The sequence below is a fragment of the Marmota marmota genome, unplaced genomic scaffold (assembly GCF_001458135.2).
Source record: "Marmota marmota marmota unplaced genomic scaffold, marMar, whole genome shotgun sequence".
In the NCBI taxonomy this organism is placed as follows: domain Eukaryota; kingdom Metazoa; phylum Chordata; class Mammalia; order Rodentia; family Sciuridae; genus Marmota; species Marmota marmota.
The window spans coordinates 6,510,497-6,535,495 of NW_026000242.1; the positions used below are offsets into that span (position 1 = coordinate 6,510,497).

Below are 24,999 nucleotides of genomic sequence, written 5' to 3' on the forward strand. Positions count from 1 at the left end.
CCACCCTCCCCACCCTGATCCCCCCATCAAATCACTCTGGGCCCCAGTAAGCTATGCACCAGCTACCATCTGCCAGCCCCACCAGGGCCTTGTAAGGATAGAGACAGAGCAGGGGCAGGGGGGCCAGGCCTGACCTAAATATGCTTCAGCTGTGCTCCCAACTGCCCCCACTAAGCCAGTCCCTGAGAGCTCCAGGAGGGGCAAGCAGCCAGGAGCCAGGTGTCGGCTTCTCCTGCAAAGTCCAAGTCATCAAGAGAAGGAGGCAAACTGGGCATGTTGTCACACATCCATAATCCCAGCTACTTGAGAGGCAGGGATTACAGGAGGATAGCAAATACAAGGTCAACCTGGACAATTGAGCAAAACCCCATCTCAAAATAAAATAAAATGTGCTGGGGGTGTAGCTCAGTGGAAGAGTGCTGGCCTAGCATGTGGGAGGCCCTGGGTTCAGTCCCCAGTATCACACATGTTTATACACACACATATACAAAGTAGAGGGCTGAGGCTAGTTGGGTGTGTCCAGAGGCTGGAGGCCTCCCCACAAGTGCTGGTAGGGGTCTTCAAGGTGATCATCCCCTATCTCAGTTCTCCAAGTCACCATGGTGAGAACAGTCTCTGATGCTCTTTGCAGCCCTTTGGGTCTAACTGGTCCTTATCTGACCCTATCAGTGACCCCCAACACAAGTACCGAGGAGGACGGGGGAGGAAAAAGGAAAAGGCCCTGATCCAGGGGTGCTAGTGGTTACCCTGGGAGCAGGGAAGGGTCACAGAAATACAGGCTCATGCCAAACTTTCCAGGGCCAACTTCCTCCTGAGAAATGTAGGCCTCCCCTTTGGTCACTCTGTTGCCCTCCTCTCTGAATTGGAAAGGGGACAGAGCTGCAGGGCCCTGGGAGATTCCCCAGTCCTGCTGCTCATTTTCTGGATGGGGACTTGAAGCCCAGAGAGTTCCTTGGCTCTCTCTAGCACTGCCCCTGCATGAGGGCCTTTGAGCCCTGCTTCCATGGCCATATTGCCACCTGCCCAGCTGTCCCAACTAAAGACACTCTCTCCCCCAGCCAGTGTGACAGAGCCCCCGTTTATCACCCCTCCTCAGGGACCCGTAATACACATTTACCTGATAAAAGAAAATCACCAGTTCATCCAGTGGAGACCGTCCTATTACCTACAGATAGTTGGCATGAGAGAGTTCCTTTTGGGTACGACGAGACCAGTGTGAAGAAGTGGAGTGGAAATAACACGAGGCCCCACGTCCACTCTAACCCCCAATCCTGACTTCTCATGACTGAAGACTTGCCCTCCCAAATCCCAGCTGCTTCCTGGTGAGGCCGTGGTCTCGGCCACACACCCTGTCCTGTTTGGGTAACGGACTTTTCTTGCAGCCATGTATGGCACACGTTTGTTCGCAGCTATTTGACACTAGCAACAGTGCGTCCTGGAGAGATAATGGGTGACCCCAATCCAAGCCTTTGCCTTTAGTCTTGAAAAAGGGTTCCCTCTGCTCCCACCAAATTTCCACCCCCAGAAGTCTCAGGAGCCAAGCAACTGAGAAGAGTACCACAGGGTGGTGCCTGGCTGTCCCTGGCTGACGGCACCGCTCGCCCCTCCTCTCCGCCTCCTCCCTCCCACGCCTCAGGACCCCCCAGCATCCGGGCAATGAGGAACATCACAGCAGTCGCCGGGCGGGACACCCTCATCAACTGCAGGGTCATCGGTTACCCCTACTACTCCATCAAGTGGTACAAGGATGCCCTGCTGCTGCCGGACAACCACCGCCAGGTGGTATTTGAGAACGGGACCCTCAAGCTGACTGACGTGCAGAAGGGCATGGACGAAGGGGAGTACCTGTGCAGCGTCCTCATCCAGCCCCAGCTGTCCATCAGCCAGAGTGTCCACGTGGCTGTCAAAGGTAGGCCTTCCTTCCAGCCAGAGCCCCTGCCCACCCTCACCCCAAGCCTCCCAGGATGCCCCAGCCATTTCCAAGCCATAGCTCAGGTGGCCGCAGACAATCGTGAGTGAGTAGAAGGACAAGGGAGAGGGACCAGCCTGGCGTGTAGAAGAAAGGAAGGAGGTGGAAGATCCGGGTGGACACAAGAAGGATGTGGGGAACTCTACCTCCAGGTTCCTCTTTTGGCCACACTGATCCCAGGGGCACGGGGGCTGTTACAAAGAGGAGGCAGGTCACCACAGACAGAAGGCTCAGGTCACAGATGGCAGGCTATATCAGGCCCCTGATGTCAGGATGGGGCCACCAGGAACTCAGGAGAGATACACCAGTGGTCAGCAACAGGAGACCGGGTGGAAGGAGCACTGGCTGCCCAGCTTCCTTCCAGGGCACAGAGTGGTTGTCCCAGGTTGCCACTACGGGAATGGGGAAGGACCTGCTATCTGCTAGTGCCACCTGATGCCTGGAAGGGAGTAGCCCCCCCACCCCAGGCCTCTGTGCTCACCTGGGTGAGGCCTATGTTTCTGGTACATGGTGGCCACTCAGTAAGTCTATATAGATCAGTGAATGAATTAATTAATGACTATAAATGAGCAAGTAAGTGAATATATGAACCAATGCCTGTGTCCCCGTGGCTCTGGGGCCATGCAGCTGTGTGAAGCCCCTTCTTTGGGACTGACGGGCCTGGAGTTTTTCTGGACAGTGTGTGAAAGGAGCCTTCATTGTTTCTCTGGGGACAGGATGGGAAAGTGGATCCTGCTGGGCTTGACTAAGGAGAGATCAGGGAGTGACCCAGGGTTGATGGGAGGTCAGGCCCAGAGGAACTTTGTCCCCTTCTCCACCTCAGTAATAAAGAAATAGATTCCAGAACCACCGAGGAGGGAGAAGGAAGAGAGAAGAGTTCTCGAGACCTTTGAGAGCCCTGGTCACCTGGGGACTTCCCTCCTCTGGCATTTCTGCCACCCCAGGGAAGCAGGGGGTAGAAGCTGGAAAGACCCTAAGTCCTGCAGGGGCCAACACAGGGAAGGTCAGAGCTGGGGTCTTGTTTGCTCCAAGGGAAGCAAGATTGCACAGAGGCCTTGTGGACAGGAAGAAGGAAGTCTGGGGGCAGGGGTCTGGGGACAGATGCTGTACTTGGTTTGATCCTTCAAGCATGTGATGACCAGGGGCCATCAGGTGGAGGGCCTGCAGGACAGCTGGGGAAACTGAGCAGGAGCAGAAAAAAGGCTGGGTCAGCTTCTCCCTGTGCTCCTTGTCATCAGGCTCATCCTGATCAGCGCTCAGGGGCCGTCACAAGCATCCTCATGTACCCACCACCTGTCACAGTGCCAGACGGTGTGTGTTTGTTGAACTGTAACTGAGACATTCGTCTGGGTTGGAGTGAATTATGGGAAGCCGTGCTTTAAGCCCCCAGAGCTGGGGTTGGTCTGTGGCCATCTCAGGCCTGGGGAGGGGAGAGGACACCCTGACAACTCCACCTCCCCACCCCACCATGGCACCGCAGGCAGGTTGAGGCATGCGGGGGACCCCTTCTCTGCCTGACACTTCGGCCCAGCCCAGGGTCCTTGCATGCCAGTGAGAACCTCACCACCCCCAGGCCGCATCCTTCCCCTGGCATCCTGGGAAACTCAGCCTGGTAGTGGTGGGGCCCAGCGCAGCGGCCCCCACCGGCGCCCTGCTGCCCGTATCCATTTCTGTTACAGGCGGTGGAGCGCGAGCGGACAGTGTAAACAGCACATATTAAAACATCTAACCTTTGCTGCACTCCTGCACCCAACCGCACCAGCAAGCATTTGGCCGGGTTTGTTGGCATAAAAAAAAATAATAATAACAGGGCCCCAGCGAGCCTCTGAGTACTCGGAACATCCTGAAAGCTGCTTCTGCTCATCAATTATTCAAGCCCATTCAGGGAACGATCAGTCCTAATGAATTGAATCTGATGCATTCCGTCTCAGTGACTCGCTGGGCCTGTTGTGATAGTGCAGAGTGACAGCGTCTCCCCAGCCCAGGGAGGAGGCGTGTGTGTGTGTGTGTGTGTGTGTGTACAATGTACAGGCTTATGCACACACCCTCCCCCTTCCCCACCATCAGGGTCTGAAATGCAGCCTTAGAGGGGGTGGGGTCACCTGTTCTCTCTCTAGACCAAGAAGCCTCATTCATATGAGGGGCTCTGGGACCCCTTGCCCCCACCCCTCCAAAAGCTCAGGGCCCCCATCCCCACCCTCTTGCTGACTCCCTCTCCCCACCTCATTAGAATGCACTTTTGCAGAAGAACCCATCAAAGCTGATTATGATCACGTTGCTTGATTAGCGGCTGTGCTCTTCCAAGAGCTACCAAAGGTGGGGGGTGGAGAAGGCGCCCCTGGGCATGGCAAGGGGTCCTGACTATAGGGAGGAAGGGATGGGCCCATGGGTAACACACCAAACCCTACTGTTACTGCTGGCTGGAAAGCGTACAGCGCTCCGGGATCAGCGCAGGGAGCCAGAGGAGGGAAAAACAGGGCGGGACAGGGCACTAAAAGCTTGAGATAAAATTGAAGTCCCCTCCACCTCAGCTCCCCTTCTCTGTGGGGCCAAAGGCTGGAGGGCAGGGTGGACAAAAACCCAGGCTACCCCATGAGCTGAGAAAACAACTGCTGTCTCCGTCCCCCGGGACTGCTCGTCTTCTAATGAATTTTTCAAACAATGAGCTGAGAAGAGCCAAACACACTGGCACACAGGCACATGCATGTGCAGAGACCCGTGTGTGAGTGCACAGGCATGTACACATGGGAACACATTATGTGCACTTTCATGCCTCTGAGTGACACGCGAGCCTGTCCGCATTTGAACGTACAATACATGCGTGCTAGCAGTTACATAAATGTTACTCTGTTGATGCCCTCCTGTCCCCAGCCACTTCCTATGCCAAAAAAGGTGCCTTCAGGTGGGTCCATTTGAAATATTGCCCAAGTGAGCCTGCTGGGGCCCAGTAAGGTGGAGGAGCAGGGGAGAGGGTAGGGGCTGCTTCAAGGACTGCCTGGGCTTGGCACCCGCCACACTGAGCCGCAGGGGAAGCACCTCATCTCTGGGTTTCAGGAGAGCTCCTTAGCAGGATGCTAAAAAGAGGACACACAGATCCAACCTAGACTTGGTGACTTCAGGGCCCCCTGTAGCTGAAAAATAATGTGACATAAAAGCATCCCTGGACACTGGCTGAATGTTTAATTAACCAGGAAGGTGGGGCTGCATCTGGGGCCCCTTGGCATTGGCTCAGGGAGGAAATATCTCCATCCCTACATCTGAGCCTTCCAGGGCTTTGGGAGCCAAAAGGGGGGCATGAGGCGCTTTCTGCTCATGCTCAGCAGAACCAGGTCTGGGAGGTAGTGCCAGGCCCCCATGGAGAGCAAGCAAAAGAAGGCACACACACCACAGACTCCCTCAGCCCACATACCCACACCCCTATCCACAGCCATTCTTCCCCTACCTAGGCAATGAAGAGCTTCTGCTAAGGCTTCATCCGGTCCCTTCCACATGCCTGGGAGCCTTTGGTAGGGACCCTCCTCCACCCTAATGAATGAGGTGGGGATTCTGTGATCACAGGGCATTAAGGACCAGCCACCTGGCTGAATGCCGGCCTGCTGTTGGTGGAGGTGGAGGCTTGGAAGGAATCCTACTAGAAAACACGGGCAAGGCGGGTGAGACAGGCTCCACAGGAGGAGATTGCATACTTGCACCTGGGGGCAAAGGGGAGTCAAGGAAGCTGCTGCCAGCAACCCTGTTTCCCCAGCCAAGGGAGCCAGGAACATAGGAGCAAGCAACCTCCTCGCAGAGCAGACGGGGCTAGCAAAGATGGTGGTGGTGATGATGACCACTCCCATTCAGTATATTCCAGGCACTATTTTAGGTTCTACTGATACAGTTATTCTGAAGATAGATGAAGCTCCCTGCCCTCAGGGAGCTTGCAGTTTAGTGGAGAAAGGGATAGCAAATCAAATACATACAAGATATGGGGTGTCAACCAGGGATCAGGGATGAGAGTGCCCAGGGAAGGCAGAGGGACTTACGATGTTAAAGAGGGTAGTCAGGGAAGGTCTTCCTGAGAGGAGGGGGTTGTGGTAAAAACTGAAGTAAGTTATGATTATTCCTAAAATATAAGATTTGTCAGAACTGGAAGGTCAGTGTCAGACTTCAGAGATTGTATGGTCCATTTTGCAGATGAGTAAACTGAGACTCAGAGGCAGAGGCAGGGTAGTGGTGAGAAGGCCACTCATGCATGGTAACTTGAATGGGTAGATGAGTCTGGAACCCAGGCGCCCTGGGCCCAGGAGTGGCTCTTTCTCATTTCCGTGCTGCCTGGAGAGAGGCCCTGACTTCCTGCCGCGCACACTCTGCTAGCAGGTGCAGTAAATAAAAGGCTCAGCCTCGAAGACAGATGATGAGAGACCCCATAAAGTATTTATGGGCTGGGCTGGTGGTCACCACCGTGTGACACTCACAAACAAGTGTCTATAAAGGCTTTATGGTGGCCAGACACCACATGGACTGCCACCGCCACTGTATCTTCTCGCTCACTGTGCCCACTGATCTCTGTCATTGCAGCATTTTCCTACAGGTGACTGGCCAAAGCAGGCCTCCCTGGGAGAAATCCTGGGTTGTGTGGCAAACCTGCATCCCAGCCAGGTGCTGGCGAAACACTGTGACTCATGCAGGAGGACTGGGGGCTGCACTCAGTGTCACAGAGGCCCCTAGTCATGCCCAGGGGGAGGTGGTCAGAGACCTCACCCCCTGAAGGACTGAGTTCTCAGAGGTGGAAATGGACAAACCCATTCAATGAGCTCTTGTCTGTCCCCTGAGCACTAGGGAAGGCACAGCTGAGACACAGGTCAGAAAGCAGCCCTGCATCTGGGCAGGGCGCCATGTGCACACAGTGAAGAGCCTCCACACCCTGCCCACCGCACTCCTCCTCAGTTCAGCCAGCTGTGCAGAAGCAGCCAGGAACGCCAGGCTTTCTTGTCCCTCCAGGCCATGGCATGTTCCTGGACTTAAGGGGGGTCAGAATGCTATTCTGGAGCCTTGGTGGGATATGTCAGCCACAGTGTCACAGACACCCATGCCTGCATGGGCAGGCTCTCACATAACAGTGAGTGAGGGGCCTGCCCTGGACCTCTGGTCATCTGCCTCCTATAGGACAATGGTGCTCTAGGAGCCCTGGGCCAGCTGGCTGTGTGTCTCAGTCCCCAGCATGGGTGCTGGCTACTGTTCCTCTGTAGCCTCGCCAGTGGCCACCCACATCATTCCTGCAACTGTACCTCCGTTGGCCCAGCTGGCCTCTGCCCCTTGGCTCAGCCTCCTCCCTCTCCCTCACCCCTCGTATTTTTTACAAACATGTATGTCCCCTACTCTCAGTTCAAATGCCACATGCTCCAGGAGGCTTTAGTCTGCCCCTGGACATCTCCCTCTGCTCTGACTGGCCATCTGTGTATCTTGAGGGTGCGTGCCCTGAGATCACAGCATGTCTGGGGGTGGGGGAGTGCCCTCTTTTCTCCAGTCACTGAGCAGCTCCTGAGGCTTTTTCTGTAGTTTGGGGGTGTTTCTGCTTCCTCAGCCCACACGGAGCACGATGCCTTCACAGAGCAGGCATTTCATAAATATTAGATGAATTAGTTAATTAATGAATTAACCTGCCTTAGTAACTTGTTCCATTATCTACTGAGAGAGAGAGAGTCTTCCCCTTGCCTGAACCAAATCTCCCTGCCTGATTTCACTCTGTTGTTATCCTGTCCTTGATAAAAATGTCGGGCCCTGGTCATCGGGCCCAGGGGCATGGCCCTCCCGACTTGAGAGCTCTTGGGCCTCCTCCCCAGCCACCTTGCCGTGCCCGCATGTCCTACTCCCCGCCCCTGCCACTGCTGACAAGGGTCCATGGGCTTTTCAACCTCAGGAGCTGGTTTGTCACTGTGATAGCCAGGGCCTGAGCATGGGAAGGACCAAGGGACATATTCCAGGTTCCAGAATGCCAATTCAAAGGCAGGGCCTGAAGATGAACCCCCATCCCCTCCTCACCCACCACCCCAGCCCACCACTGAGGTCACCTCAGGAAATGATATCTAGACACGTCCACTCATTTACTCACCCAACAAGCACAAATTGAGTACCTACTATTTTCCAGGTAAATATTCCTAGTTGCTTGAGTCCTAGCACCCAGAGCCCAGGGAGATGGAGGTAGTCGCGCCCACTGCCCTGTGACACATGCTGTAGTCACGGTGAGCACTGGATCTGCAGCATTCTGCCAAAAGCCCGAGGAGACCCAGAAGCCTAGATCTGACCTCCATACACCTCCGTGCTCACGCACAGGAAGGAGATCCACAAGAGCACAGAGGAATCTCTGGAAGTCTGTAACGGTCACTGGGTCATCACTAGAATCCTGAGTTCAAAGAAATCTACCTAAAGCTGTCCCCGGTCCAGAAACCTCCCAGAATACTGGGGCAATGCCCTACACCTGAGGAAAGAAGCCTCTAGTGACAGGGATGAGCTGATCCGGACGGTGACCAGCACCCCAGGAAACTTGGCAGGGGTTCAGGACCTGCTCTGAGCTCAGGCATATCTGGAATAAAATGGATCAAAGCCAGCCAGGGGGCAGGAAGCACACAGGGTGGGAGACGGGGACAGAAGCCCCTGGTCTCCCCAGGCAGGGCTGAGCTCCGGAGGCTGTGATGCTGCTGGAGCCCCCAGGCTGGAAGCGCGAGGTGGGAGAGGGCATCAGAAATCCCAGGGAGGCCCCTGCTGGGGGTCATGGAAGCAGCTTCCCTACTAAATGGCACTTCCTCCAGACCTGGAGCTCTGGTCGGGGCCTCTCCATGCTCCAGTGAGCTGCCAAGAGACTTTCTATGTCCACACCTGGCCATTTTCCAGGGCAGCTCCCCATGGAGCCCTGAAAGTGTGTACAAGGAGGGTCTCCTCAGGCACCCACCCATTCAGGCTCGTCCCCCCACGGTGGCCACTCTGGGTGGGCCCAGGGTGGAGAGTAGCAGGCTTCCAAGGAGCCGTGGGGCTGGAGCCTGGGAGAAGGCCAGAGGACTGTGGACTGCCTTGTAATTTAATTATTTGACTGCAAAAAGGAGACCTCATCTACTGGGTGCTCATCCTTGTTAAGCTAATTGTCTGTCTCCCTCACTCTCTTCTCCCCCCCACTTGCTGGGGAAGCCGCTGCAGCCTAATTGAGTTATCATAAAGATAATGGCTGATGCTCCAGCCAGAGCTGAGAAAGGAGGATCCATCTCGCAGTGACTCCAGCTCCAGACAGGGCCCCCAGGGGCTGAGACCAGGCAGTGACGGAGGGAGGCTGCTGTATGGGCCTTTACCCAGAGTCTAACCCAGTGGCTGTTGCAAGGTCAACAGGGCTCTCTCTATGCTTTCCCAGCCACCAGCCACCCAGGAAGCTCCTTTAGGAGACAAAAGGATCTCTGGTGTGGTGTGTCTGGGAATTTCTCAGAGAAGCAGCCAAGCAGCATAGCGGGGAGAGGTTAGAATTAGCAGACAGATCGGGTTTCAAATCCCACTGTCACTGCTGGAGAGCAGGGTAACCTAGCACAGTTACTTCTCTGCTCCAAGCCTCCATGTTCTCATCTGTAAAATGGGAACAAGTAAGCTCACCTCACATTATTGGTAGGAGGATTTGGTGAGATAATGTGTATGAAACAACTGAACCACCAGTGGCATGAGCTTCTGCTCACCTGTCCTGACACCTGATGACTGTGGAGCAGGGGTGGTGATGGGACCTCTGGGAGGAGGCCGGAATTTAGCACCCTGGCTCTAAATGAGCAGCCTTGGGAGGTGCATGGGGAAGGGTCTGCGCTGGCCTTCCTCACTGCACCTGGGCACCTTGTGTCTCTCCCTTCCAGGCCCCAGAGGCTTGTCTGGGGAGAGAACATAGGCACAAGCCGAGCAGTGGGTCAGCAGGCAGATGGGAGTCAAAAAGCCCATGAGTTGGGGCTGGGGATGTGGCTCAAGTGGTGGCGTGCTTGCCTAGCATGCGTGAGGCACTGGGTTCGATTCTCAGCACCACATAAAAATAAAAAATAAATATTAAAAAAAAAAAAGCCCATGAGTCAAATCCCAGGGCAAACCCGAAGGTCAGAGTTAACGCGAGGGGTCTGAGGCCTCGACAGAGACTGTGGGTCCAGGCAGGGCCCAGGGTGGAGGAGGGATGTGGGAGAGAGACACAACGGCAGAGCAGCCAGGCACGCTCTTGGGACTCTGTGGACAGGAGAATGAGGTGCCAGAGCCTGGGGAGCTCTAGTCCAAGCCCAGAGCCCCCCGGTGAGCATCTGGCTGGGCTGGGGCAAGTGAGGCCTGATGGCAGCAACCTCTTGCCTGCCCAGTGCCCCCTCTGATCCAGCCCTTCGAGTTCCCACCGGCCTCCATCGGTCAGCTGCTCTACATCCCCTGTGTGGTGTCTTCGGGGGACATGCCCATCCGCATCACCTGGAGGAAGGACGGACAGGTGATCATCTCAGGCTCGGGCGTGACCATTGAGAGCAAGGAGTTCATGAGCTCCCTGCAGATCTCCAGTGTCTCCCTCAAGCACAACGGCAACTACACATGCATCGCCAGCAACGCGGCAGCCACCGTGAGCAGGGAGCGCCAGCTCATCGTGCGTGGTGAGTGGGGTCAGGCCAGCCTGGAGGAGCGCCAGGACCATCTCTCTAGAGTGCTGGCTTGAATCGCAGGCTTAAGGGAGGTTGGCCGTTGAAGATGGAGAGCCCCAGGCCTCTTATTTTCTAGGGCAGGAAACGAGTGGAGGAGATACTTGCTCAGCTAGTCCTTGGTTGAGGCAGGATTGGAACTCAGAACTCCCAGCTCCAGTTCCAGTACTCAATAAAAGCCTTCGGCCTCCAGGGTTTCAGAAGCTGCAGGCTCCCAACTTTATGATGGTCCAGAAAGGGCTGACATTGAATGACGGTGCCCAAGCTCTAAGGGACCTCTCAGGAGCCAAGATGACCTTTCTCTCCCTACTTCCTCTCTTTTGGCAGTGCCCCCTCGATTTGTGGTGCAGCCCAACAACCAGGATGGCATCTATGGCAAAGCTGGTGTGCTCAACTGTTCGGTGGATGGCTACCCACCACCCAAGGTCATGTGGAAGCATGCCAAGGGTGAGCCCCTGACCATCCAGCATCTCCAACAAGGGCAGGGAGGGCCAGGGAGGATGCTCAGATGGGACTGGGGCCTGTCCTCCACATGCAACTCAGTACTGGTGGTGGGGTTGGGGGGTCCTGGGTTCTGAGCTCTAGAGGACCCCTAGCTGTAAATCATTTAGAAATCCTCAGCCACCCCCAGGGGTCTGCAGTCAGGGACAGCATCATGCTGACTTGACTCCACATTTTCTCTAGTCCCTACAGACTTGGCCCTTCTCCCAGCTCCAGCCCTAAAACTCAGGGTACGTCTGCTAATCCCACCCTGCCCTGTCCACCCCAGGTCCCAGAGCCTCCACGCTGGCTTTTCACCACTCTATCTATTCTGGGATTTTGGTCCTTCTTAGAGCTCAACTTCATCCCAAGAACACATTCAGTATCTGAGTAAGGCCCACATCCTAGGCTGTGTCCATGCTGACCCAAAGCCCCCATAGAAGGAGAGCTGGCCTTTTTTTCCCGGGTCGACTGCCATGAACCAGGAATTGCCATTTGAGGACTCAGTCCTGTCTTTGCTTATTGCCAAGTTGTCCAAAGGTTACTTTATCTTCCTCTCCCAGGAATGCATCCCAAGGAAGCTCAGTGGCAAGTTGGCATCTGCTGAAGCCATGTCCCCACCTCATCTGCTTGCTGCAGAGCTGGGGCAGGACCCAACCTCTCTGAGGGTCTTTCCTGTTGCCCCCCCAGGAGCTGTGTGGCTCTAGCACTTGGGGATGGTGCAGCTTTGCTACAATGTGGCCCTAGATCAGCAAAAGAAAGGTGTCAGGTTCACTCTTTTTTATATATTTTTATTTTTTAGTTGTAGTTGGACACAATACCTTTTTTAAATTTATTTTTATGTGGTGCTGGGGATCGGACCCAGGACCTTGCCCACACTAGGCAAGCGCTCTACCGCTGAGCCACAACCCAATCCCCAGCACTGCAAAAAAAAAAAAAAGAAAAGAGAAAATCAGGTTCATTCTTAAGGCACCCGTCCAACCCAGCTCACTTCCCAGCGAAGACCCAGCCCTCCTAACCTCTGCCTCCTTCCAGGGAGTGGGAACCCCCAGCAGTACCACCCAGTGCCCCTCACCGGCCGCATCCAGATCCTGCCCAACAGCTCCCTGCTGATCCGCCACGTCCTAGAAGAGGACATCGGTTACTACCTCTGCCAGGCCAGCAACGGCGTGGGCACCGACATCAGCAAGTCCATGTTCCTCACTGTCAAGAGTGAGTCCTGCCCCACACACCCACCCCGCACCCCGATCTCAGGCCAAGGCCATCTCTGCGCTCTCCCTGGCTGTCCCCTTGGTTTCCACTGGTCCATCTATGAAGGGGAGACAGGAAAGATGCCTCCTCCAAGGTGGGCTTGGGACTGTCCAAGGGTCTAGTGACATGTGACATTACTAAGCACTAAGCCTGAATGGCCCCAACACACCCCACCCCCAGTTCTGATAAGCTCATGATTTTCTGTGCTGAAATACCATAAGCCATCCCATTTACTATGACCTGTAGGTTGGCAATTCACTCTGAATACTTATGCCAAAGTATTTCTGTTACTTAATACCACCTCCATGCATTCAACCCTTTGTGGCTTAGAAAGGAAAGTACCATGCAGACAACGTAGAAGAAAAACCCTGGGCTCCAATTCCACATCTACCAAATGAGCTGTGTGACCTTGGGCAAGTCAATTCATCTCTCTGTGCTCCAGTTTCCTCACTTGGCACTAGAGGTTCAATCCCAGCCTACTTGCCTCCCAAAATTATTATGAATAATACAGGAGCTTATGATGGAAAGAGGAAGGTGCTTTGAAAAAGCCATTGGAGCAGTACAATATACCTCCATTTAGTGCTGCTTCTATGGCTTCTAATCCCCACACTCAGAGCTGGCCTCAAAGGTGTTGGAAAGCCACCATTTATATGCTAGGATTCTGTTAGAGTCACAGACCCATTCCTACTGAGCCAGCCTGTCCCTTTACACACGGCGGGGTCTATGATCCTGAGGATCATATCAGGAATAGAGTGTCATCTGGCCCTGTGTCTGGGACTGTGCACCTTGGCAGGCAGAGGTCAGCACCTGAGCCGTAGCGTCTCACCCACCATGTATGGATCTGGGGGCTGTGACTTGGTCACTGTGTGACTTTGATGAGCATACTTGGTCTCATGGCAGCTCACCTTCCTGATCTACAAAACGGGGGTCATGATAAGGTGGGGTTCTGCCTTGTGTCGAGCAGGAGTCTAGTGTCGTGTGGCAGCTGCACCATAGACCAAGCCACCAGTGACCACTCTTCCTGGCCATCCCCCCAGGGCTCGCGGGGAGGCGGCTGACCAAGTGCCCACTCGAGGTCCAGCCTGCCCTCCCCGGAGTTCCCCCTCCAACCACCGTGGCTTCCCCATCACTCCCAGCGCCCGCGCTCTGCTCCGCACACACAGGGAAGCCCGGCCGGCGATCGATGCTCAGGGAGCTCCGAGCTGAGCCGGAATCCCCGCCCTGGGGAGCCGCTTCCCTCACACTATCAAAAAGCACTTTGTCCTCAATAAAACCAGGCAATCAATCTACATCCCTCCGCCAGGGAGAGCTTGGCTGATTCTGAGAGCAGAGGAAGAGCAGGCACCTCTGGAGCGTCGTGGGTATTTGATCCTTATCTCCCCACTGTCAGCAGGATGAGTCTCAACTCCTCGCAGCAGATTCTTTCTTTTTTTTCCTGTCTTTGCTATTTTTCTTGAAGTTAGAGGCTTCACTGAGCGGGTGTGGCTGCTGTTCTGTGGCGTGTGATTTTTCTGTAGAGATGAGGGGACTCTGGTGGCAGAGGATGCAGGGTCAGCGGGTGGGCTGTGTGTGAAGAGACTCAGTTGGTGTCAGGCTGTCCCTGAAGTCCCGGGGGTCTGGACAGCCTCTGCCATCCATCTTCCCAACCAGGCAGCAGCGAGGAGACGCTGAAGTATTTGGAGAGCACGAATGTTATAAATCCAGGGCCTCCTGGTGAGCCCCTCCCACCACACACACACACATACACACACACACACACACACACACACACACGTCACCCTCTGCCCTTCGGGGAATGCAGGCGTTTCCTGCAGCACTAATGAGTCAGGGCAGAATCTGGTCCATTTCCCTCCCACCTTCCCCCCACCCCACTGCCCTCACTTCAGCTCTCTCTCCCCAGTAAGACCCAGGTGCTTCCCCTCCCACATCTGCTCTCTCACATGCAGGTCCGGGTCCCATTTCCCTGCCTGTCAGGCCCACCTGCCCCTGTGATGGCGTCTCTCAGCACTTCCTCTCAGTCTCTCTGCACCAGGCTCCTGGCTCCCTCCCAGACCTTCCTGCACAGCTGCCTTCCAACTGTGCCCTTTCCCACACCCTCTCCCCAGTTCCTGTCCACACTGTCCTTGAAGACCCTGGGCAGCCTGAGCAATTCTACATGGTACCTGGAGCCAGCCATTTGCAGAGCCAATTTGAAGGCTTGCCTCCAACACGCAGGGAAGATTTGTCCCAAAGCAGCTCCACCTCACCAGGCCTCACGCCTCTCTGAACTTTCAGAGGGTGGGAAGCTCAGTCGGCTGGCTCCCAGAGCCCACAGCACCTCCCTTCTGTTCTCCCCACCCATCTTCCCCTTCACTCTCTGCCATTCACACTAGGTTAGGTGTAATCAGTGCGTTTTCAACTTCAGATGTTTTCCACTGGTCATGGGTTTATCAGGATGTAACCCCATGGTAAGTGGAGGAACATTTGTGCTTTTTACTCTTTGGTAAGGTTTAAATGAAGGACTGGGGGCTTGATTCATGGTAGAGCACTTACCTAGCATGCGTGAGGCCCTGGGTTTGATCCCCAGCATAACAAAAAATAAATAAGTAAGTAAATAAATGAGATCATGTTCTTACAGCAATTACTACTTAGCACAAAATACACATTGAATAATTGTTAGCAATCATTTGGTTTCGGTGCTAGAAACCTAGCTTAGTGTAATTCAGGGTTGTTCTTCTCAGGGAATTTAGAATTATGGAGGGGAAATAGACATATACCCCAAAACAACTATAATACACAAATGATAAGTGCCTTAAAAACTACCAATGAGCAGACTCAAAAAGAATCAGGCCTGGGGTGTGGCTCAGGACTAGAACACTTGCCACCATGCAAGAGTCCCTGGGTTTACCCAGCAGCAGAAAAAGAATAATCAGGGATGGAATCATGAATTTTACCTTTGGGGGTGAATAAAGGGTGTCAAGAAAAGCTTCACAGTAGGGCTCATGGGACAAAAAGTTTCTGAGATGAGCCAATAAAGGTGAAGGTCATGCCAATCCAGGGAGGAACAAATAGCACAAGTGAGGTCATGGGGCAGGAAGGGCCATGAATGTCATATGGTAACGTAAGAGGTCAGGGTGTCTGGCAGAGAGTGAAGGGGAGGATGGACAGGCAGAATGAAATGTGAGATGCTATGGCTTTGGGAGCTACATAGGGTCTCCTTGTGTTGAGCAAATTTTGAGACCAGGCTGCAAACAGAGTTTCAGGAACCCAAAGGTCTGGTGGGGGTTGAGATTCCAAAGCTGGTTCTTGGAGAATTATCCCCATACAGAACCCTCCTCAGGGCCTAAATTAGGCAGGGTTCTCCAGAAGGACAGAACTAATAGGATGTAGGTAGATAAATAGGATGAAGGGAGCGAGGGAGGGATAGATAGATAGATAGATAGACCGACAGATTAGAGGGTATTTATTAGAGGAATTGGTTTATATAATTATGGAAGTTGAGAAGTCCTACTAGTTGTCTGAGAACTGGAGACCCTGGGATGTTAGCAGCAGGACTCAGTTCGAGAGGAAAGGTCTCAGAACCAGTGTGGCCAATGGTATACTCAGTCCAAGGCTAAAGGCCAAAGAACCAGAAAACCCCTGGGACAAGTCCTGGAGTCTAAAGGCCAGAGAGCTGGAGGAGACCTAATGCCCAAGGACTGGCAGAGAGGAGCGTTCCACCCCCTGCAGAGAGAGGAAACTGCTTTCCTCTGCCTTTTTGTTCTCTCTGGGTTCTCTGATTAGATGGTGCCCATAATGAGGACAGATCAGTTCACCACTCACATGCCAATCTCCTCTGCAAACACCCTCACAGACACTCAAAAATGAGGCTCTACCAGTCCCTAGGTGTTCCTTAGTCTAGTCAGTTAACCCCTGAAATTACCATCCTAGGGCCCTAGGGGTTTGTTAGAGTGGGAAAGCAGTTTCACAAGTCCTTGGACATCCTTGCTGACAACCAACCAGGCCCAACTGGCCCCCACTCCCGCCTGACCCCAGAGTCTTGGTGTGGGCTGAGCTCATGAGTACTGAGCACGCTGCGGGTCCCCCTACCCTGTGCACAGCACTTGTCACTCTGCCTGTGAGGCTGGCCGGCAATAGCACCTTTTCAGGGAACTGAAGATACTGGATCAGGGTCACTGGGTAGAGTAGCCCCAGCTGAGACCAGAACTTATCTCCAGGATTGGGAAGAAAGAGCACAGGCTGAGAGTCCAAGGACTGGCCGCTTATCCTGGCTCTGTGACTCTGGCTGTGCATTCACAAGCTGTCCCTTCCCTTCTCTGGGCCTTGGTTTCCTCATCTGTACAATAAGAGACCTGAACTAGAATCCAGTCCCAGCTGACCCAAGGCCCCTTCTACCTCAGACAGGCTCTGATTCTTCAGCATGTGTATCTTTTCAGGGCACCAGACCACCTCCCAGAACTTGGTTGAAAATAAATGTAATTAACAGAAGAAAATACCACATCCACAGAGTTGCCTTTTATCTCCCTTTTAAATATATATTTTAAAAGAGAGATAATGACCAAAAGGAGGAGGAGGCAATTCCTCCTCTAAGTGACACATGAGGAAAAAAATAAAGCATCTTCAAAGAGAATTCTTCAGTGAGAGGCAGGTACAAAGCCGAGCAGCTTCATCTGGGGTAGAAGGGGGCTGGCTGTTTTGATGCCACCACCTTGTGGCAGTGCCTCCTGGGACCTGCTAGCCCCCTTGTCCAGCAGGTTACCTTATTAGACAGGTCTCATTACTGTCCCCAGAGTCCCCTTCACCCTTGTGAAGGCTCCAGTGATTGGGCCACAGACAAAGCCCACGGCCAATTAAACCCATGAGGGCTCTTTGTTTGGTTTGAGTTTTGATTTGTTTGTTTAGCAAAATGTCAGGCCAATTAAAATGAGATCCAACAGCCTCAGCAAGCACACACCCCTGCAAGTCACAGGAAGTCAAGAGCGGGGAGACGGGGAGACAGGCCAAACTCTCGTGGGGGTAGAGGAGGGAAGGAGCCTTTGGACAGGAGTGGACCAGGTCACCTGCTATGGCTGACCATGGGCAGGTACCAAGGTCTGGATGCAAAGCCTTAGAAAACACAACTGTAGCTGCTGACCGAGCTGGTCCTGATTTCCAATTTGCCCAGTGGAAAGGCCTCTGTCAGATCGGAGTAGCACCTTCCTTAGACCTGGGTGACTGGGTCCCTGCTCCACCCACAGGGCAAGGAGTCTATGGATAAAGGAAATGGCCACAAATCCCTTTCGTGCTCTGGTACCCAGGGAATTCCCTCCCTGAACACCCCAAACTGCTTCCAGGGTTTCCAGGCCTCCCCCAAAATCTGTCCTCCCCAACAGGCCTCGCCACCAGATGACCCTTAACCTAAGGTAAGGCAAGTAGATGGAGCCAGGACGTATGGATGGGCATGGCCCACACAAGGCCCCTTACAGCACCGATGATAAACTGAGGCACAGAGGCCAAGCAATGGGCACAAGGCTTTCCTGTGATAGGTTCTGTCTCCTCACCAGAGTGAACCCTCTTGGGTCTGTGTGGGAATTCCCGCCCCTGGCACGCAGCATGGCACAGGCCTCTGCCCACTTGGCATTGTGTGCCAGGGACTGAGAAACTGACTGGCCCCCTGGCCCACAGGACTGGCCTAGTAACAGCTGGCACCGTAGTCCACCACCTGGGCTCTTCCCTTGGCCCTGTGAGCCGTTCTGACTGGGTGAGGAGTAGGGGGCTGGGTCTGCAAACAGTGGGAAGGAGGCAGGGAAGCCCAGTGGTGCGCAGGGCACAGGGGCCGAGGCAGGAAGCTGAGCCGGCTGGCCCCCACCACAGCTGTGGAATTTAGGGGCTGTTACCTCCCTCTCCTCCCAGGCGATGGTCATTGGTCCACCTCACCTGCCCAGCCTCAGGGTGGCTGAGAGGACCCTGTGCTGGCCTATGCCACGCCAGGGTGTCTGCTCAGCCAGCAGGGGCCTCCCCCCCCCGCTGCTGAAGGAGGAGGGAGGGGGAGAGGGAAGGAGGCACTGTGGTGATTTCCATGGCGATGATTATCCAGCTGGCTCTTTGGCCTTATTGATTTTCAGACTTCATGGAGTAAGGAACAACACTTTATCTCCTTCATCAAACAGAGGGGAGGAGAGAGGCCAGACAGAGCTTCTTAGCAGGCCAGGCTCCCCACTGCGCCTCCTTCAGAGGCAAAGGAGGAGTCAGCAAACCTTCCAGAGCCCTGGCCAGGGCGTCTGCAGCCCTGTGCCTGCCCAGGCCAGCCCTAGCCACCGCAGGACCCTGGAAGGTCAAAACAAGTCATTCACTTAGGGGACAGAAAGGACCTGAGCAGGGAGTGAGGAGCGTTTCTCCTGCTGGTGTCCCCCACTGCACCCTAGGTAACTGAGACCCGCCACTCCCTCGCCCTGGGACTTGGTTTGCACCTCTGTTCAGCGGGGTCGCAACCCTCCTGTCACTGTCCCTCACCCACTAAGCATTGACAGAACTCAACAAGTGGGTCACATTCTACTGAGCTGATGGTGGCCAGGAGCAGGTGTTCAGGCTGCAGCTCCGGCCATTCAGGGGGCCACAGGAAAGGCGAAGATGAGTCTGAACCAACAAAACATGGGCTCGCACCTGCCTCGTGCCCCCAGAGTACCACTGGAGCTCCACAGCACATCCCAAACTAGCCCCAAAGAGCACCGTGTGCAGAGGCTTTAAGGTAGAGTAAAATGTCTCCCTGTGGGACAGTCCCCCATCCCGCCCACGCCTTCTCATCTCCATAGCAACCAGGCCCAACAGGCAGGGGAGGCTTTACTGAAGAGATCAATGAGAGGAACCTCTTGTGTCTGTCCCCAGGAGCCTCATCTGGGCCCCTCTCTCCCTCCTAGAGGCTTTGGGCTGTAGTGGTGTAAAGCACATTATCACCTGTCCCCCCTGAAATCCCCCCAACCACAGCACTGAGGAATTTCCAAGTGGATGTGGGCTTCAAGGCATCATTCAGGGCAGATCAGAGGGTACAGCATTGTGTGCATCGTGCAAGTCACTCGGGGTAGCAGTGCCAGTCAACACGCCCAGCAAGACAGCTGGGGCATGGTTGGGTGGCCAGGTTTAGTAGGTAGGAAGATGCCGGCATGACAGAACCCCCAACACTGCCCTCCCTGGGGAGCCCAGAGCTGCTCCCCAGTTAGATCGACACCCATCTGACGGATGGGGCAGAATAAATTGTTACGTCAGCCAAGCAGTGAGCATGGTGTTCCTGCGTGGCCCACAGGTCCAGCACGTGTCAAGGTCTACTTTGCCTCTTTGCTCTTGTTATTGACATCATATCACAGTCTCCATGACTCTTAAAAAAGAGAGATTTATTTTGGCTCGTGGTTCTGGAGGCCCAAGGTCAAGGGGCCGGAACTGGTGATGATGGCTTTCCTGTTGGCAAGGTCCCACGGTGGTACAGGGCATTATGCAGTGCGAGATGGGCAGCATGTGCATATGGGTGCACACGGGCTCACACAGGCGTGCCTGTGTGTTTGTCCTCTGGTCTCTCTTCTCATAAAGCCACCTGAGTTCAGTCATGGGGCATCCGCCTGACAACCTTATCCACTCCTGATCGCTCCCCAAAGGCCCCCCTCTAGACACTAGGGTCAGATGAAGTTTCCACCCTCTTGAGTCCTCACAATGGGGATGAAACTCACACAAGAACCCTTAGGACATACCCAAACCTTACCCAAGCAGCCCACAAGGCAGCAAGGCAAAATTAAACCACTGTCCTCTCCTCCAGGACAAAAGGCAAGGCCATGTGCTAAGTGTGGTGGCACTATCTGCATGTGACATTAGGTTAGAGAAGGAAAACCCCAGAATGAACAGACAGGGCAGAACTTCCTGGAGGCAGGAGACCATGAGTTGAGCCTGAAGGGTAGGTAGATTTGGATTGGCAGGGAAAGAAAGGAAGCCTCCAGGCAGAGGGACAGTCTGAGCAAAGGCCCTGGGGTGCGAAGCTCCCATGAGAGGTGGCAAGAAGAGCAAGCATCAAACCAGAAGGTGGCAGCTAGGGATGAGGGTTGGGGCTGGATGGGAGAATGGCACTGAAGTCTGGGCATGATGGACTAGGTAATGGGAATGACAACAGGATCCTGAGTGGGAGAGGTGGAGAGGAAGCGGGACTCTAACAGACATTTTGAAGGAACAAATATCAGGCCTCCATGGATAAACAGAGGAAGCCCAGAGAGTCAAGGGCTTGAGGCTGAGAGATGAGGAAAACAGGGTGGAGGCGTGGAGAGGTGGCAGGATTGCTGTGGCCAAGAGATGACAGGGAACACCCTGAGGCAAGCAGACACTCTCCCTAGAGCTGAGCACTGGCCCAATGACCCCAAGGCCCCAACCAAGGTGATTCTCCAATCACATGTGACTGGCAGGTGTCCTGTCCTGAGTTGCGAACAGATTCACCCAGAAACCACCCTGCCCTGCCCTCTGGGCCTCTCAGGTCTAGAGAATTGAGATGGGGCAGGGTTGCCCAGTTGGCGCACCATTCATCAGGTAGCTAGGGAGCAGCTGCTCTGAGCCCCTCCCTGTACCCAGGGCTACAGGTGGGATTAGGGGCAGGGCGGGGTGGTCTTTGCACACTCTGAGCTTCCTGCCTTCTGCCAGCCAGGGCCCTTGGGGCCGGGAGTGGACGCAGATTAAATTCCCCACACAGCTGGGAGAGCAAAGCCCACACCACCTGGCACCTTAGGAAGCCCTTCTGACTCCACAGAGCAGAGCCATGGCCACCCTCTCTGGGCACCAAACACTGAGAACCTTCGCGACTTGCCGGATCCCTGCCTTGGTTTCCCCAGCTACAGAAACAAAGGCCTGCAAGCTGGGTGGCCTACAACTTGAACCTGTTCTCTCCCAGTTCTGGGAGTCTGAAGGCTGACATCCAGGTATCTGTAGGGCCGTGTTCTCCTGAAGGCTCCAGAGGAGGGCTCTCCTGGTGCTGCCGGAAGACCTGAGCGTTCCTTGACCATAGACACATCACTCTGGTCTCTGCCCCCATTGCCACAGAGCCATCTCCCTCTTCACATCCTCTGTGCACTTCTATGGCTGCTTTGGAGGTGCGACAGCTGAGCTGAGTAGTCATGCCAGAGACCTGAGGCCCGTGAAGCCTCAAGGATTCACTATCTGGCCCTTTACCGAAAAGTTTGCTGACCCCATTCACAGTGATGACCCGGAAGTACCTTCCCCAAGTGATCAAAGAAAGACGGCCCACCTCCTTCTGTTTCTGAAAGGATTCTAATGATCAGATGATCTTTTATCTCTAAAGCCTCCTGCCCTCCAGAGCTGTGGAGGGAGGGGTTTTAATGAGCTATTTCATGAACAGCATTAACCACGGCACACGCACATAATAAGCACACAGTAAATGTTAGTTGTGACTATTACTATCATTTTCCCAACATTCTCAGGGAAATAGAGGATGAGAAGCAGGCAGAAATCCCCATCCCCACCTTCATTTGAGAACAACCCCCCTCCCACTCCAGGAAGTGACTGGCCCCATTTTATAGCTGGACAAAGTAAGGCCAGCCAAGTCCAGCTGGGCCTACCATGCAGCAGAGACAGGTCTGTGGTCCAAGTCTCTGAGGTCCTGTGCTCCCCAGCCCTGTCCCCTTCACAGCTCTGTGGTCCTGCTAGTTCTGATCCCTGAGTACTCAGGCAGTGGACAGCCAGGGTCCCCTGAGCCCCCAGCTCCCCGGGCACCTCCCCACTGGCTCTCAGAAGCGAGGCTGATTGCTTCCATGCAATTTGAATTAATCTCATGCTTCAGGTGGAGCTTGGCTAATCAGGGGAGACAAGACACCGAAATGGGTGCAATCAAATTAACAACGCCACAGCCCTGGCTCTTTAAGAAGGGGAAAACAAAGCAGCCACCAGAAGCCCTCACCCCCCCAGCCTTTCCCAGGGGAAGCCCAGGGCTGCCACCACCCAGGCTGAGCAAAGCCTCTCCCACCCACCCCAGGCCCAGCACCCCTCATGCCCACAAGGCCCCTTTGTGGCGGCTTATCTCACACAGCCAAACAAGCTCCCGTCCTTGTCAGGAGCTTGTTAACAAGGAGCAGAGACACAAGCCTTTGGGGGAGAGAGGCGAGTGTGCTGGGCTGGGGAGAGGGGCCCACTCACCTCTCAGGGCTGCCTGTAATCCTTCCAGAAACAAAAGCAGTTGCGAGCCCAGCCAGGGGCTGCCTTCTCCCCTGACAAGGTGGGTTGGCAGAGCTCGCAGGCTGTAGGGCACCCGTTGTTTCCAGGAAAAGCCTCTTCCTAGGGCAAAGAAGAGGAGGTCCAGCAACGTGATTGGGCAGACCAAAAGTGGCCTTTTTAACGAAAAGCTCTATGAGACTCCTGAAAAGATTTCAGTTAGGCTTTCAGAAGAACTTCCTGAGAAAGCAAAGACCCTTCCCTGGGGACAGTGAAGAATCCCAGGACTTTGCTGCCTTCTCCCAATCTGTTGGCTTTGGGGCTGACCCAGCTGGAGCAGGGGAAAGACCAGAGGGCATGAAGAGGGTCCACCCAGCCCTGTGGCGCTTCCCCCAGAGTAGTAAGAACCTCCTAGAGGTGGAGGTGGCTCCTAAGGAATGCAGGTGCCCAGGCCCACCCGGGACCCATTGAACCAGAGCCTCTGCACGTGCCATCTGTGCCATAGTATCTCTCAAAACTTCCGGGTGGCTCTCATGTACAGCTGGGCCTGAGAACCTCCTCCACCCCCTACGCAGCTCGCCCAGAGGAGAGAGCTTCACCCCTGGACCCCCAACTCCGGGGCCCATCCCTTATCCCCAAGCCAGCCTGCAGCTCGGCTCCAGCCCTCCCACTCCCTGCCACTTGCTCCAGTGTCTGTTGTCCTTTGACCAGTGTCACAGTGTGTGAGACCTCAGACACTCTGGGTCGGGCCCTGGCTCTGCTACTCTCCAGCCATGTGACCTTGGACTATTTGCTTCTCTAAGCCTCAGTTTCCCCAGTATAAAGTGGGAATAAAAATAGGGTTATTGTGAGTGCTCAGTGCACCGGAGCGTGTTTGAGAACTCAGAACAGTGTGTGGACGCAGCGAGTCCTCGGTAAGATCAACCTCGCGCTGTGTTAGCACACCGCGCCCGAGAACGGTAAGGACGTGCCCTGTGGAAGGTGACTTTTCTGGCCTCTCATGCATGACGTCAGCCCCTGTGGAAGGTGACTTTTCTGGCCTCTCATGCATGACGTCAGCCCCTCCCAACCACTGATGGTATCCTCCTCCTGCTCCCTCCATGTCCCCTTCCCACTCACACTGCTGTCTCCTCTGGGTATTCAACACAGAGCTTCCCTCCCTGGTGGTTTGGGGACTGTCAGAAACACCAGCTGAGCTCCCATCACCAAGGAAGAAAGGGAAGCAGACAGGCACCCAGAGAGCCTGGATTCCTGCCCCTACTCCTGCCCGGGACCCAGCCTGCCCACTCTAGTTTTCAGCCTCCCTCTGTACCTCTCCCAAGATTCATCCACAGTAGGGGGAAGGGAAAAATAGGCAAGAGAAGGCTGAGCTAAAACTAAAGAAAAAGGAGCTTGTGAATTGTCAGGGGACATGGGACTTGGTCTTCTTGCTGTTGTCACTAAGCTATGTAACCTCAGACAAATCACTTGACCTCTCTGAGCTTTCATTTCTTCATTGACGATGGCAGGGGTAATAGGCCCTAGGCCACCTCCTTAACATAAATAAAGCTTGCTGCAAAAGTGCTTTTTAAACTGCAAGGAGCAGGCTCCTCCCTCTCAGGGGGTGAGACCTCAGAGGAAGGGGGAAGCTGAGGAACAAGGGTCTACATAGGCACAGGGTTCGTCATCCCCAGGGCAGTGTCTGGGGACCCGAGGACTCCACCTCCAGGCCTAGGGGTTGGTGGGAAAGTGCGTGGCTGCTGGGGGTAAGTGAGGCGGCAGAGCTGTCTCATGGTCTTTTAAAAATCTATCAGCCTCTCACATCAAATTAAAATGTAAATAGCAGCTGGTCCGGGCAGGACCTCAGGGGTGACAGGAGCCGGCCTGCGAGTAATTTCACAGACGGGAACCGGTTACATCGGATTCTGACAACTGTCTTGTTTCTGAAATTGATTTCCTCTCCCCTCTGCTTGCGGCCCTGGGAGGGCCTGGAGTGAGGGGAGGGGCGGCGCCTCCTCAGCCCTGCTGCCTTTGCTGGGGCTCCCGCCAACAAGGCCCCACCGGACAGAGTGGGACAGAACCAGGAGGAAGAGACCAGGGATTTCTGCCACCTAAGGCAATGGCCGGAGCCTGGTTGGCCAGTCCTCCCTGCCTTGGAGTGAGCAGACAGCAGCCCTGGGCAGGGTGTCTGGCGCTGGTGCTTGGGAGCCCCCTTTCCATGGATGGGAGCTGGTTCCCAGGCTGTGGCTGTAGCCGCCCTGGGAAGCCCACAGTCCCACCCTGGAGACAGGCACTGTGCCCTTAGAGCATGCCCCATGGGGAACTCCAGAGAGTGCCTGCTCGCCATGTGGGGTGTCCCCTGTAGTCGCCTGGACACTGCTTTGCCCCCTGCCACAGTGTGGCCACTTGCAATGCAGAACACTGGTGAAAAGCTGTCAAGCTCTAAATGAGACGGGCCTGCCTCACCCAGAGACTCACCGGGGACCTCGGAGACTCCCACCCCCCCAC

At 54.8% G+C, this 24,999-nt stretch overlaps 1 protein-coding gene across 2 annotated transcripts in view; it reads left to right on the top strand.

Annotated features, from left to right (window-relative positions):
* Nucleotides 1-24,999, top strand: part of Dscaml1 (DS cell adhesion molecule like 1) — a 305,196-nt gene that overhangs the window by 228,836 nt on the left and 51,361 nt on the right. For both annotated transcript variants that reach the window (XM_015489664.2, XM_048795821.1), the window contains 4 exons: nt 1,637-1,909; nt 10,309-10,587; nt 10,960-11,079; nt 12,148-12,324. In XM_015489664.2, coding sequence (XP_015345150.2) covers nt 1,637-1,909; nt 10,309-10,587; nt 10,960-11,079; nt 12,148-12,324 — 849 coding nt within the window. The remainder of the gene's footprint in view (nt 1-1,636; nt 1,910-10,308; nt 10,588-10,959; nt 11,080-12,147; nt 12,325-24,999) is intronic.